Source organism: Hemicordylus capensis, chromosome 1 (assembly GCF_027244095.1).
Source record: "Hemicordylus capensis ecotype Gifberg chromosome 1, rHemCap1.1.pri, whole genome shotgun sequence".
In the NCBI taxonomy this organism is placed as follows: Eukaryota; Metazoa; Chordata; class Lepidosauria; order Squamata; family Cordylidae; genus Hemicordylus; species Hemicordylus capensis.
In genome coordinates this window covers 186,325,722-186,338,537 of record NC_069657.1, presented here as the reverse complement: position 1 = coordinate 186,338,537, position 12,816 = coordinate 186,325,722, and the positions used below count along the sequence as shown (strand labels likewise).

At 44.5% G+C, this 12,816-nt stretch overlaps 1 protein-coding gene across 2 annotated transcripts in view; it reads left to right on the top strand.

Annotated features, from left to right (window-relative positions):
- ACVR1 (activin A receptor type 1) overlaps window positions 1–12,816 on the top strand; it is a 248,157-nt gene that overhangs the window by 29,871 nt on the left and 205,470 nt on the right. The window contains exons 1-2 of one of the 2 annotated variants that reach the window (XM_053259730.1): window positions 8,604–8,751; window positions 8,908–9,026. The exons of the other annotated variant lie outside the window; for it this stretch is intronic. Coding sequence (XP_053115705.1) covers window positions 8,945–9,026 — 82 coding nt within the window. The 5' untranslated portion in view covers window positions 8,604–8,751; window positions 8,908–8,944. Of the gene's footprint in view, window positions 1–8,603; window positions 8,752–8,907; window positions 9,027–12,816 lie in introns of those variants that run through there. 2 annotated transcript variants of the gene reach the window in all.

Sequence of the window (12,816 nt, the reverse complement as noted above, 5' to 3'; positions counted from 1 at the left end):
CAAATTCAGTTCAGCAGCTTGGAAAAAAATGCGGAGTCTTGAGAATGTTGACCTCCTGGTTATGTTCCACAAAAAAGCTTGCCTTAGAGAGAAGAATATCTGGTGCAGAGAATGTTCTAGCCTAAGGAGAGATTTCATAGCAACTGAACTAGGCAAGTTTGATTGTGCTGGGTCAGAGGAGCAAGACTTAAAAGGTACTGGTGGTGAGGAACAAGCTCTGATATGCCAGCCTTTGATGTTAAAGATATATATCTATATATAGATATAGATACACACACACACACACACACACACACACTATAAAACTAGAATAATTCTCTTTGCCATTCCTCTCCTTTTAAATCACAGAAGCTGATTTTAGATAGAATGGTCATAAGAACATAAGAACAGCCCTGCTGGATCAGGCCCAAGGCCCATCTAGTCCAGCATCCTGTTTCTCACAATGGCCCACCAGATGCTGCTGGAAGCCACAGGCAGGAGTTGAGGGCATGCCCTCTCTCCTGCCATTACTCCCCTGCAACTGGGGGTCCTAATAGGTTCCTTTGCTCTGCTAAATAACAAATGTATGTTGTGGCACCTTAAAAACTAAAACATCAAATGTGGTACAAGCTTTTGTAGACTACAGCCTGCTTTGTCCACAGTGGGCTGGTTTGGATAATACTCTCCCAGCCTGTGTGATTAGAATATAAGCAGCTGCCTTCTACTGAGTCAGACCATTGGTCCATCTAGCTCAGTATTGTCTGCACAGACTGGCAGCAGCTTCTCCAAGGTTGCAGGCAGGAGTCTCTCTCAGCCCTATCTTGGAGATGCCAAGGAAGGAACTTGGAACCTTCTGCATGCAAGCATGCAGATGCTCTTTGCAGAGTGGCCCCATCCTTTAAAGGGATCCTTTTTTGCCCCTTTGGGCCTCCATAAGTGTGCGTGGTGACCATTTTGGCCGCTGCCGCGCATGCGTAAATGGCCTTTGCGAGGCCTGGCATGGCCCACAGCCTTGCAGAGGTCATTTATGCATGCGCGGTGGCCATTTTGGGGGAAAACAAAATGGCCACCGTGCATGCGCAAATGACCTCTGCGAGGCCATGGGCCATGCCAGGTCTCACAGAGGCCATTTACGCATGTGTGGTGGCGGCCAAAATGGCTGCCGTGGCACACTACAGCCTGAACGGGTCAAAAATGATCAGTTTCCTGGGCCGTGGTGGTGATTTCAGAGGCCGGCGGGGGGAAGGGGAACCGGGGGTGGGGTTGGTTCAGTCCCAAACCTCCGGACCAAACCTCCGGGCCGCCGGACCGGTCCGCACATCCCTAATAGAAAGCCAAGGGTGGCTGACAAGCAGTCTGATCCACAAACCAATTAAGCAGAAGTGTGTGTGTGTGTGTGTGGACTTCAAGGGTCAGATCACAGAAGCTGCTTTAATTACTAAACCCTTGGGAAAAGGGGAGGCATGGCATCTCACCTCCCATAGGAAGCTATTGGCCTCAAGGAAAACATACAAGCGAGCTGTGTGTGAACTTACACAAAAGAAAACTTGCAATAGAGAGGGGAGGGGATGTTTCCCTACTGCTGTAAGTTTCATTCGAAGTGGCTTCCCTCATCAGATACTCCGGGAACTAGAAATCCTGTGTGGGAAAGCTCCTGATGTAGAATAGAACTGAAAAACCCAGCAGGGAGGAACGCTGCCACCCAAGGGGCTTGAAAATAACGGAGTGCCAGCAGGGAAACTGCAGCGGGAGGGGTGAGTACACCCTCCCCCACCCTTAAAGTACCACCTCCACCAGCGCCAAATAACTTTCGGGCACATCCCTACTCTGAAGAACCTTAAGGCTGCAATTCTGTGTATGTTAGCCAGTAAGTCCCATTAGACAGTAAATGTGAGTTCTTAGTAAGCATGCATCCCATTGGTTAGCAGGGCTTTAGAAGTCAAATTGTGAGCAATTGTGCCTGAATTGATTACTTAGGGGTATTTGCACACAGTGCCCTAGTCTCAGGTGAACTCCAGTGCTCCACATTCCAGACAGGTAGTCCAGCCCACCTTGGCTCTGCTCCTGCCTGGCCATGCAGTAAGTACATAGGTGTCATGATCTGCTGCTCACAGGCTGGTGCAATGGTCATTTGGAAAGCCCTAAAACCTCTTTTGCACCATCTTTTAATAGGGAAATTACAGTGACACTAGAAACTAATGAGGGTGTTTTTGTTTTTTAAAAAGAAACAGCACAAACATCCACCTGAACTGTTTCATAATTGAAAACAGTTGTTCTAGGCCAGTTCTGTGCCATCAGAAGACATGACTTGCTTCTTGATAAATGTGGAGTAGTTACTTGACTGACCTGATTAATTGTTTCATGGTCTTCCAGGCGCTCTGTGCATTTACCAAAGAACAAGTGCTTTAAATCCTCCTAAAACCAGCCCAGAACAGCCTCCTCTTGAGGGGGTATCTAATAGGTCGCCCCCCCCCCACTCTCTAATGTATAGGCAGCTCTTCATGTCTTGTCTTGCACAGAGGGTGCTGCTTTAGGATTTGTAATGCAAACAAAGGCTTGCTTTACCATGTTAATGTTGTGGATAGAATTGGCTTGCCCACCTTGTCTTGTAATACCTGGAAGTGGTCTGCATTACGGTCTCATAGACATGGAGAAGGCCAAAAGTTGCAAGTTTCTTTCATAATCCAACCCACTGGTGGCTCATTTTTTAGGGATTGGTCTACTAGATACTTCCTTGTTCCTACCCTAATTTGCTTCTGCTGAAATATTTCTGCAACTTTAAAAAAGACAATATTCTAAGAATATAGAATATATAATTTTCAATCATCTTTGACTGCACTGTCAGAGTTTTTGAAGAACAGACTTTAAAATCCCTGGGAAATGTGCCATCATCTTTCTCCCTGACTATTAACTTGCGCTAAGTCAATCAGAATAATTACTGGGAACAAAGCTATGAATGTTTTATTCACTTAGTACAGCAATAGTTATTAAAATCCTTATCATTTTGCCTAATTAGCATCACTTGGCTATAAAAATATTAAGCAGCAAATGTATTAACAGAGATGGAACTGTAGCATATTGTAACTGACTCTATTTTAGGATGCTGTAGTAGGCCTTGTTCGAATCCCCGCTGGTACTATATTGGGCAGCAGCGATATAGGAAGATGCTGAAAGGCATCATCTCATACTGCGCAGGAGGCGGCAAAGGTAAACTCCTCCTACCTAAGAAAACCACAGGGCTCTGTGGCCACCAGGAGTTGAAATCGACTTGTAAGCACACTTTACCCTTACCTTTAGTAAGTCTTGTATTAAGCCATTCCATTTAAGTGCCTAGTTGCAGCTTGTTCAGAGTAGGTCTGGATGGATACTATCGATTTTATGAGTGATAGAATGTTCAGGGCTTATGAAGCTGCAATGATGTTTTTACTCCTCTCCTTGTCTATACAGGCACTATTGTGCCTCTATAATACAACAATTTTCCTTAGTGCAAACTCTTCAAATCTACTAAAGGTATGCCAGTATTTTTGTTTGTAACTATAAATGTTATGCAGTGGTGTTGGCGGTGGCTGAAAGACTAGTATCTTCCTTTAGACTGCCAAGTGAGAGCCAGACTAGACACTACACTAGTTCTTCAGTCTAGAACTCCCAATGTAGTTTTCTTATTGTAAAACCAGCCATGCAGGGCAGGCTGCTGTTTGGAATGGGGCCACACTGCAGGGGGGAAGGGCATCCGTTCCTTTCCCCTGAACTGCAAGCTGGGCACACTCCCCTCCCCACCCCCCTTTTAAGCAGCAATGGTGGCAATAACTTGGTTTTGTATGTGTCCCTGTGTACACACATCCTCATCTCCTTTGTGACAGCAATAGCCACCACATGATGTGCACACCCTACTCTGTCTCCTCCCTACCACTTGGCTAAGAAGAGGGAGGACGCAGAAGAGCAAATGAGCATTGAGTCCTTACTATATAGAATGTCTACAGTACACCATTGAATGAATATTGCAGGTGCTCTAGACCAGGTATTCTCAATGTTGGGTCCCCAGATGTTATTGGACTTCAGCTCCCATAATCCCCAGCCACAGTGGCCTTTGGTTGGGGATTATGGGAGTTGAAGTCCAACAACATCTGGGGACCAATGTTGAGAATCCCTGCTCTAGAGTGTCTACAGTGTTCTATGATCTTCCCTCATTTCCTTGTCTACTTCCTTCCCTTTCTCATTATCAACCCAGCAACAAGGGAGGAGGTGGTAGGGGGAGGGCGAGATGGTCAGAAGAAGAGGAGCAGCTCTTTGAGCAGTGGATGTGCCTCACTTACTGAAGAGCTGCTCATGGGGCAGAAAGCAGCAGAGGAAGGCCAGTGAGGTGGCAGGAGGTTTCTTGCTGCCCCACTGCCACCCTAGTAATCCTCCACTTAAGGTAACTGCCTCGCCTCATGGAAGGCCCACTTTGGTTACTGAGGCAATTTGGAGTCATGGTGCAGGGGGAAGGGGATAAAACCCTCCCCTATCTCCCAAAGAACCAATTAAACTTCCCACAATCTTGTGCCAGCAAGTCTTCCCTTCTATAGCTAATAGCAGCTTCAAGGGGTAATTTGGATCAGGGCTTGCAATGCAGGGGAAAGGAATTGATCCCCTCTCCCCTTCAGTGTGGATGCTATCCAAACTGCAGCCTACCTAGCTGGTTTTACAAGAAGAAAAGTATGTTGGGAGTTCCAGTCATATACTTCCAATGTAATACATACTTTGGCTCTGAGCTCATTACTTGGCTGAAGTAAATGTGGGGTCTCTCCATTCTTCTTTTGCACTACACTGTGAAAATGACCCTGTGCACCATACCACACTGTGTACATTACACTCACTCTACCCTGTTCATGTTCTATTGGTACCCATACTCTTGTGGCTATATGAGTGACTGAAAGATTGTGATTCACAATTTGGAAGTAACTGGTGTAAGGACATTAGGCATCAAGTCCACACAACGTTCTGAGATCACACACACTTATCCTTCTGTGTGTGTTGGTACTCCAAGGGCAAACTAACTCCAGCCATTGAAGGAGTTTTTAAACCCTACAGAGTCACTTTGTAGCTACCTCATGGGGCATATCTATATGCTGCTCAGTGTTCTGAATAGTTTGTTCAATAAAAAAAGTTTTGAATGTGGGTTGGCCAATCATAAAGTCACTTATGATATCCATGTGATAAGTGTTTCTTCTGAATGTGTCCATATGTGGTAAAATCAATATTTACACTCTTATGTGGTAAATGATCAAAAGCTACGGTTTTCTAGGATGTAATAAATCCAATATCTCAGCATGTGGGAGCACATTTGGAAGAAAGCTTTGCCATGTGACAATGAGGAAAGAAAAGTCACCTTGTTCAGACCTTATAATGAAAATGAGAATTTGACCTAACCTAGGTTCCTTCATACATGCTGCAGAAAATTCAGGCTTGTCATGAAGTGCACATGCCAGATGAGTGTACACATGATGTATATGTTTGCAAGCACATGTTTGTCACACACATGCTTTATATTTTTACATAAACATCTTGTGTACCCTGAAATCTATTGTATGAAATTGCCCTGAGTGGAAACATTCAAGGGTCTGGAAAAAGGGCTTTGTGCATTCCTGTGAGTGTGTTTCTCAAAAGCAATTTGAAATGGCTTTAAAGGCTACTGCATGTGTGTCAAAGAGGGATCAACATACATTTCCTATTTCTTCACCACAGATGTATCCAGCGTCAATGAGACTGTCACCCCCCCTCCTTCTTTAAGAAAGGGTTATGATCTTTATATTCTTTCCACCATCAACTCTGCTCATGTGCCTTTACACAGCAGGCTGACATACAGAAATTAAGCAGGTGAAGTTTTCCCAGCCTAGAGATAAATTAATGGCACATGTATCACCTGCTTAATTTATGCATATTCGTCTGCTGTGTCAGTCAAGTTTATTAATAGATGAGGCATCTGGGGGAAAATATCACACACAAAGCATATATTATAAAATGATACATGCACAAATACTAGAGGCAGAGAAGCAGGTTCAAGATAAACGTGGCAATCCAACTTTCAAGATACAAACCCTTGTATGCCTCTACTCTACAATCCTTCCAGCTATGATCTTTGCCATCCCTTCAGGTTTCTGGGTTAATTATTTTAGCATTGCTCCTGGTCACACAGACAGATACGCACACCCCCAGTCCAAAAAGGAAGGACTCTCGCCTTTAGGAGCCATGCAAGTCTGAACTCTTCATTTTCTCTTAGAATACTGTATAATCAATCACCGGCTCCTTGGGTACTTCAGGCCAAACACATGTACAAGTGGAGTACTGTTTGGAATTGCTGATGAGTAGTGTTTAAAGAACAACTCCTATCTAAATGCATCTCAATTTAGATTAGAATGTTTAAAGAACAGCTCCTCTCCTGCTACAGTGAATAAGCACGAGACAGCTCCGTCACATCCTTTGCCGCTGAAGGTCACTCGCTCTGCAGAAGCAGACAAGAACGAATCCATAGGTGGAGCATGCTGTTCTGCTGTCTGCAGAGGCCCATGCTCACAGGAGTGAGTTATTGTCAGGTTTTAAATTAACGGTGTTGTGTTCCGTTCATGCAAGTCTGACATTCATACACCATGTAGGTGATGTTCAGTAGCCTCTTTCAACCATTTTCTGTATGAGCAGGAGGAAACTAAGGGAGTGATAGGACAGGGAGCAATAATTGTGGCTTGGAAGAAAAATTAGCCATTAGCCAGTAATAAGGAAATTACTTAGCTTTAAAACTGAATTATTAATTTTAATCTCAGTAAGGATTTGTTAATAGAGGAGGGAGAGAATGCAAGGGAGCACGTTAGTGATTTGTATTGCAGAAATCAATACAAGTGGTAAATAATACAAATGGGACAAAGAATAAAGGGATAAATACAGCTAAAAGGAACGGCAGTCCTTGAGCTGACCAAAAGTTTGGTTTAGGCTCATTCCCCCCCCCCCCCCTTTTATTATTTCTATAGCGCTCATCCTGTCTGTGTCAGTGGTCAGAGAAATGCACAGAAAATCAAGTAAAATAATGAGAGCCTTGCCTAGACATACAGGGCTGGATCCTAACCGTTTGTGCTGTGGGACTCTGTGGCAGAATCAGAAGGGGGTTGTGCTCTCAGGCGGGGTACTTCCAGGAGGACAACTCTCCTTTCATTCATGGAAGGAACTCCAATCCACAGAACATTACAGTGCTAATAGTTGGAATCCAACCGGTTGTCCCCTTGGGTAGAATCCTGCTATTAAACCTAACCATTATTACTACGCTTATCTAACTACACTTACCTAACCATTATTACTACGCTTATCTAACTACACTTACCTAACCATTATTACTACACATATCTACATTTTATTAAAAACATAACCGACATGTTGTCCTTAACAGGACTGACACCCCCCACCCCGCCGATGGCTTACAAATAAATAAAAGCACTAAACTAGCAAACTATAAAGGAAAATTAAAAGCAGTAGTAAATCTATGAAGAAATCTTCATACTTACTCACTAAAGGGAATAAAACTGTTTTGTACCTACAGAAAAGATGGTATCACCAAATTTCTGGGTAGCGTGTTCCATAGCTCAAAAAGCTTTGGTTGCCACTTACTTTTGAAAGTGAGACACTTAAATAGGGACCATGCATGGTGAGCAAATGCTCAAGTTAATACGTCCAGACTTTTGCGCTTCATAGATATTTTTAATCAACTTTGAGTTGTGCCTGAAAACAAATGGAAAACCAGTGGAGTTGAAAAATAACAACTACCATAAACAAAACAATCGTGTAATGGGCTCCATATGGTGGGTCCTGGTTAGTAGCCTCACTGCTGCATTCTGATCCAGTAGAAGTTTTCAAATGGTTTTCAGCACCTGTTATAATCAGAGGTGCACCTGGGTAATTTTGGAGCCTGGACCTAAAGGCCCTTAGAGGCTCCCCTCCCCCTCTGTGAGTTAAACATCACCCCCCCACACACAGAAGCTATTCCCACGATCAGGTGAAATCCGGCTAGGGGAGCCGAGCCTGATTTCGCCTGACTATGAGAACCACTGGGCTCACAGGCGAGCCTGGTGGCCTCCAAGCGGTTAACCCACTTAAGTAACCCTCCCCTAAGCCCAGGTTAGCAGAGCGAGCGCTCTGCTAACCCGAGCTCTACGATTGTGAGTTGCCGTGGCTCGGCTCCATGGCGCGGCAACTCACGAGTAGACCCCCAAACAGGAGGCTGAGAAGCAGCCTCCTAGCTCGGGGGTCTCTCCAGCATGCCCTGCGCACTCGTGCAGGGCATGCTGGAGCTTCCAGGGGCCATGCAGCCCCCAATCCCTCCAGCCCCCACTGCCTCCGTAACAGAGCCGGCAGTCGTGTGGGAGAGCTTAGGCCGCTCTCCCCGCAAACCCCATCCAGGCTCTTCTCACTGATCGTGAGAAGAGCCTCACCATATTTTAAACATGTGGTTTCTTGATGGTGCAAACAGCAATTGAGCTCACAAAATGTAAGATTATAAAACAGGTATATTTGTGCGAATATGCATTAGCAGAAACGTTTCAACATGCAACTTAACATATTCCCATCCCACACATGCTCCTCCCACCCCTCCACTCTCTAAAACACCCAGCACAGGTCACAATCACACTCGGCCACCCAGCGCAGTGCGTGCCAGCAGCAACGTGACCACACCACCCAGGACAGACTACAGAGGATTTGGGGGGACCCAGATGGTGTGGAGCCCTTGAACTTCAAACCCAAAGTCCAGGGGTAAGAGCACCACTGGCTATAAAATACTGCAGTAATCCAATCTGGATTATTTATCCAGAGTATAGTTTAGTGTGGCATGGGAAGCTGCCTTATATTGAGTCAGACCATTGGTCTGTCTAGCTCAGTATTGTCTTTTGACTAGCACCAAATCTCTAGGTTTTTACACAGGGGTTTATCTCAGCCTTACCTGGAGATGCCAAAGATTGAACCTGGGCCCCATCTCAAGATAAGCAATTTTCAAGAGGAATCACATCTGCTGCACCAGCTGGTGAAAGGTACTATGTGCTATTGATGCCACTTAAGTATCCAGATCCAATAGCATGCCTACACGGTTAAACTGGTCCTTGAGGGGGATTGCAACCTAACTACTAAATCCCATCCAAAACAAGCCAACTTCTCTCACCAACAGTATATCTGGATTAAGCTGCAGTTGATTATCCAGCCCATTATTAATTCCAGGCACCAGTTTAGAAAATCCACTGCTCACTTGGATGAGCAGGAAAGGTGGGGAGAGAGTGTGAGCAAGCGCTGGATGCCATCAGCTGGATGCCATCAATGACTCTTGCTCTGAACCCCTGGATGACATGACCCAACAGTTCCATACAGATGTTAAATAGTAAAGGGGACAGAATATAATCCTGTAGGACTCCATAGAAAAAATGACATGGGACTGAGCAGGGGTGAGTGGGTGACAAAATGGCTAATGCAGTTCAATGTAAGCAAGTGTTGCATATTGGGACAAAAAATCCCAACTTCACATATACACTGATGAGATCTGAGCTGTTGGTTACTGACCAGATCTTGGGGTTGTGGTGGACATCTCATTGAAAGCGTTGACTCAGTGCTTGGCAGCTGTAAAAAGGCCAATTCCATGCTAGGGATCATTAGGAAGGAGATTGAAAATAAAAATGCTAATATTATCATGCCCTTGTACAAATCTATGCTGCAGTCACATCTGGAGTACTGCGTACAATTTTGGTCACTGTATCTTAAGAAAATGCAGAAGAGGGCAACCAAGATTAGCAGGGTCCTGGAGCACCTTTCTTATGAGGCATCTGGGGCTATTTACTTTGGAAAAGAGGCGGCTAAGGGGAGAAATGATCAAGGTGTATACAATTATGCATGGACTGGGGAGAGTGGACAGAGAGTTTTCTCCCTCTCTCAAAACACTAGAGCCAGGGATCATCCCATGAAACTGAAGGTTGCGCAATTTAAGGCCGACAAGAGTAAGTACTTTTTCACGCAGCACATAATTAATCTATGGAATTGCTTGCCATCGGATATGGTGATGGCTACCAGCTTGGATGGCTTTAAAAGGGGCTTAGACAAATTCATGTAGGGCAGATCTATCAATGGCTACTAGTCTGGTGGTTGTGGGCCACCTCCAGCCTCAGAGGCATGATGCCTCTCAATAACAGTTACAGGGGAGCAACAGCAGGAGAGAGGGCATGCACATACCTCTTGCCTGTGGGCTCCCCAGAGGCATCTGGTGGGCCACTGTGTGAAACAGGGTGCTGGACTAGATGGGCTTTTGGTCTGATCCAGTAGGGCTGTTTTTATGTTCTTATATTATAAATCATCCCGTAGGATAACTAAGACTGTGTCAATCCCAAACTGGGCTGGGAGCCAGATTAAAATGGGTTCAGATAATAAATATAATGCAACAGTTCTTGGAGGAGCATCACCACTTCCTATTCTCATGTGAACATCTTGCACCCAAAGGGGAGGCTTGCAACTGACTGATAGCCAAATTGTTTGGGTCTGCTCAAGGATGATAGTTTCAGAAACAGTTTCACGGATGCTTTCTTCAAGGCAGCTGGAATGGCTCCCCAGTAAGGCATTTTTCACCATCTGCACTGAGCCAGTCACTCTGGCAAAATGTTATTAGCGGAGATGAGCAAGGAATGAACAAACAAGTGGTAAGCCACTGTTTTTCAAGTAGTCATGGCAAGAAAGGTCTATATGAACATCTAGTTACTGTATTGCAGCCCAAGTTGCATTCAATAGGATGTCCCCATGTAATTGCATGTAAGTAGGTTGTAGTGGATGCAAGTGATTTTATACCCAAAGTCTTAAGCAAAATGGCCTTGATGGGCTACTGAACAATGGGCACTCTTGGAAGCCAGTATCTGAGCCAGAGTACGTACTATTCAGCTACACTGAATTATACTGTTCAGACTCAACAGTGTCAGGAAAATGAATGCTACCATCAGTATCAAGGAAAAATGCTCTAAAGTGATCACTTCCCCAAGTCTGGGCAGATTTGTCCTTGAGAATACACTTGTATTCCAGCCATTATCCCAGTTGCTTCATTGCCCCAAACTCCTCGTATAAAAGACAGAAGAATGGACTCTGATTGGTGGGAGAGAGCATCTAGGAATGATCATGTGTCTATGCACCTATATTCTAAAGATTGACCAGGGCTTTGACAGGAGTGATGGCCATGTCAGGAGGAAACTCCCAGAAAGCCAACAGGAATCAGGATCCATCAGCCTCAGGGCATGAACCAACTTATATGGTTCTCCAACCCTAGAAAGGATCTGACTAAACTTCACGTATAATGATCTGAGCCTCTGTGAGCCTAAACTGCACCAAATAATGATCTATCCATTATAAGGTAGTTGTTGACCCATTCCCTACCCCCCAGAGCGCATCAGCCTGCCCAGCTGAGAATATCAAGTCAACCCCATATGACCTCCCATATGTGTAGAGTCAAAACCAATCTGGGATAGGCAGGCACCATGGTTGTCATAGTGGCTCTGAAGTCCTGAGCCATACCTTATGAGAACACTTTGATATGTGTGTTGAAATCCCACAGGACAAATATTTTGGAAGACTTCAATACATGGGCATCTACAGGACTTTTCCCAGGCAGGGGGTGGGCACCCAACATTCTTGGGCAGGGTACAAGCAATTGAAGCAAGTAGTGTGGCAATATTAGCTCAGTCCAGGGGGGGCTGCCCCCCTTGCTCCCCCTCTGGACATCAGTGCCTCAGTACCACATTGGAAATCTGCTAGCCCAGGCAAGGAAACTGTTAGGCAGCAAGGTGGGCAGTACACTGACATAATCTCTATTCTGAGTGCCCAACAGCAGACACAAACATTCAAACCTATTTATTGGGCCTGGCCTTCCAAGGCTTGTAAAGTGTCGTTGTTTTTAAATGTATTTTAATTGGTTTTAAATAGTTTTAATCATTTTTGAATTTTTATATTGTTTTTAGCATTGTTTTAATTGTGGGTTTTATGTCTTTTAAAAAGTTGTTGTACACCACCCAGAGCCTCTGGATGGGGCGGTTTATAAATGTAAGAGAGACTCTATTTCCTGAACCACTGAATCTGGACTGGTGTGTTGCAGAGAACCTGGTGTGTTGCAGAGAACCATATCTCATACAATAGGTTTCTTCCCTCTCCATTCTTCCTGCTGTCCCTTTTGCCCCCTGAAAAGCCATTGCGGGGGATCAGGGGACCCTCTGGAAGGGATGGGATTAGTCATTTAGAACATGGAAGGTTGCAGAGGAGTGAGAATTGGAGAAAAGTGGGGTGGAAATGTCTTCTTTTCATATAAGGGACCCTTCGGATTCCAGCCACAGAGATCACCCCCCCCACCATTGATTCTCATGTCCCAGTACACTCAGTTGGTTGTTACTATATTTGGTTTTAATCTTGTATATTGCCTTGGGGCTAATTGGTGAAAGGCAGATTTATAAATATAAACAAACATTAAATAAATAAATAAATGAGACTGGCTACCACCGTCTGCTTCATCCACTCTGGTCTCAGTGATGTAAGGCCAGAACCTTCATCTAAGATCAAATCCTGAATGGCAGCTATTTTATCATGTATGAAATGTCAGCCTGACACCAGTTATTTGAAAAATGACCCTTACATCTTGTGTCCAATAAACTCAAACACAAAGACAACAACACTGTACACAATAAAAATCTCCATCATCAAAACATCTCCAGCTTCTTCAAGTATCTATTCTAAATATTGTAATTAATCTTTTGGAGGCAATATAGGACTGGTATACTAATTTGTACAAAGTTCTTCTAGAGATGACTATGG